Source organism: Heloderma suspectum, chromosome 2 (assembly GCF_057233095.1).
Source record: "Heloderma suspectum isolate Gila_16-S chromosome 2, 16-S_ref, whole genome shotgun sequence".
Classification (NCBI taxonomy): Eukaryota; Metazoa; Chordata; class Lepidosauria; order Squamata; family Helodermatidae; genus Heloderma; species Heloderma suspectum.
In genome coordinates, this window is record NC_139459.1 from 161,444,213 (window position 1) to 161,447,068 (window position 2,856).

Sequence of the window (2,856 nt, forward strand, 5' to 3'; positions counted from 1 at the left end):
CCTCACTGCCTCAGGGTTTGAGGACCTGCTTTTCACATAGAAGGGTCTCCAGTACAGTTCCTGCCATCTCCTTTAAAATGGGGGTGGGGAATCTGTGGCCCTCCAGATGTTTGTTTGTTTATTACATTCAGATCCTGACTTTTCCTCCAAGGAGCCCAAGGTGGCATGCTTGGCCCCTTTCCCATTTTATCCTCACAACAACCCTGTGAGGTACATTAGACTGAGAGTCAGTCATGGGCCCAAAGCCACCCAGTGAGCTTCATGGCGAAGTGGGGACTAGATCCCTGGTCTCCCAAAACTCTAACCACTAAACCACACTGGCTCTCTTGTTGGACACTACCTCCCATCAGCCCAACCAATATCTGAAGGGCCACCCTTACATTAAAAGGCTCTCAAGTAGCAGGACTGGAGGAAAACACTGTCTGAGACTCTGGGAAGCTACTTCAAGCTAGAACAACCAATGCTGGGCTTGATGATCTGAACTTTTTAAAAGCAGCTTTGTGTGTTCAGGATTGGCTCTGCAAGACTGAATTGCTATACAGGGAGGCAATGTTGAATATGGAATTAATATTTTGAAGACAGGAAAACTCAAGAAAACTTCTTAGTTCTCTATGGTCAATTCTTCACTAATTAGGTCAATATGGAATATGTAGAACTTGAACTTCAAAGTTACAATACTTTGTGGTGCCATTCATTTGAAATGATGGGAATACTGTGAAGTCTTCACAACCCTGTACAGCCCTATGTCACCTGCAAAAAGTAACCCTCTGTGCTAGTTTGATAGCTGGTGACTTGCAGCCAGGCATCCATTAGCAGCAGGAACATCTTAATTATTTAGCCATGCTAAGTATGCAGAACTTCCATTTGAGGTCAATAACTGTGCCAAATTGTTTTCTGATTGCTGGAATTTTATTTCTATGGAAAGTACCATTTGTAAACTAGTCCGTATGCCTCGCTAACTAGCAGGTGTACATTTTGTAAGTGTATCCCAAATGATTTTGTATAAAATGTCCATCAATTCATCCTGTTGCAATTTGTAGCATGCCAGTGGTTTCTTTTCAGATTCTGCATCAATGGGAAGAGAAAATCAAACAGCGGTGGTGACAGAATTCATCTTAACTGGGTTCTCCAGTTTCCCAGAGCAGCAGATGATGTTGTTTGTGGTGTTCTCCCTCATGTACATGGTAACTTTGGCTGGAAATATCATCATCGTCGCTACAATAAGGCTGAGCTGCAGTCTTCACATCCCCATGTATTTCTTCCTCTCCATTCTCTCCTTTTCAGAAATCTGCTACACACTCATCATTATCCCTAACATGCTTGCAAACCTTCTAAGAGAAAAGAAGACCATTTCATTTGTGGGCTGTGCTACTCAGATGTGCATTTTCCTGGGCTTTGGGTGCACAAATTGTATGCTTCTGGCAGTGATGGGGTATGACCGATATGTGTCCATATGCAAACCTTTACATTATCAGGTTCTCATGAATCAAAGACTCTGTACCAAACTAGTTGCTTTTTCAGCAACAACTGGATTTCTTTTTTCCACATCAGAGTCAATAATCATATTTACCTTGCCTTTCTGTGGACCAAATAAAATTAACCACTTCTTTTGTGATTTAGCACCTTTGCTTGAACTAGCATGTGACAGAAACTATATAGGAGAAATTGTCATTTTTATTATTTGTTTTTTGGTGGTATTTTGCTCATTCCTGTTCATCCTTCTCTCATATATTTTAATCCTAAATGCTATCTTGAAAATCCCCACGGCAGCTGGGAAGCATAAAGCCTTTTCTACTTGTGCCTCCCACCTTATCGTGGTGGTTGTGCACTTCGGATGTGCTTCTATTATCTACCTAAGGCCCAAATCCAGATACACTCTAGACGAAGACACTTTGATTTCTGTCTCTTACACAATGGTGACTCCCTTGTTGAACCCCATGGTTTACAGCCTGAGAAACAAAGATGTCCAAATAGCACTCAAGAAATCCTTCAGCAAAAGCACCTGCAGCCAAGGAATATGGGAATGAGGGGACTTTAGTCTTCCCATAAGCCTCATTATGAGGGAGAAATAAATGCTATCATCTTAAAGAGGAATTATGGAACCCAGCTAATATTTGTAGCTATATGGACCAAGAATACATCTAATTGTAATGTAGTATTTTCATATCTATTTATCTAGATATTAAAATATTCATTTGGAAAAATGTGACCCAAAAGAGAGAACTGTATTGTTGTACCACAATGCATGAGGAAAGAAATTCTAGACCAACCTTCCCCAACCTGGTGCCCTCCTGATGTGTTGGACTACAATGCCCATCACCCCAGCCTGAGTCTGGAACAGTGAGCTTCTAGTTCTACCATTCTATCATTTTCATGAACTGAATATTTTCAGTACAGTTGGAATTCCTTTTGAATTAATCTTTCATGCAATTGGATATATTTATAGCCAGCCATCACCTTTCAAAATAGAACAGGCTTATAATCTAAGCGCAAAATGTTATGCCTATTTACCCAGAGCTAAGTCCCACTGAGTTCAGCAGGCTTACTCCCAAGTAAGTGTGCATAGCTATTAGCTAATTAAGTAAATGTCTGCTGGTCTCATTGTTCTTTCTGCAGATTGTCAGGAAACAAGGTTGCACTCACACATAGAAGACACACAGGAGAGAGTAAGCAAAGGATACAGAAATAAAACTTCAGAGTGGGTAAATGCCTCTGTCAGAAGGCAAATGTTACAAGTTGTATTAATAATAATGTGAGAGAGGGGGCATAGGGGGATGCCAGCTCATGACAGATTATACCCAAGTTGCCCAGTTGCCTTCTTAAACAGAAGGTTTTTTAATATCAGAGTGATGTGTG

The 2,856-nt window shown here is 40.9% G+C and overlaps 1 protein-coding gene across 1 annotated transcript; it reads left to right on the forward strand.

The window, feature by feature from the left end:
- Positions 1 to 1,073: 1,073 nt before the first annotated feature.
- OR10T2 (olfactory receptor family 10 subfamily T member 2) lies at positions 1,074 to 2,027 on the forward strand. The gene has a single exon (XM_084829698.1). The coding sequence runs from the start codon at positions 1,074 to 1,076 to the stop codon at positions 2,025 to 2,027; it is 954 nt and encodes a 317-aa protein (XP_084685824.1).
- The last annotated feature ends 829 nt before the right edge of the window (positions 2,028 to 2,856 follow it).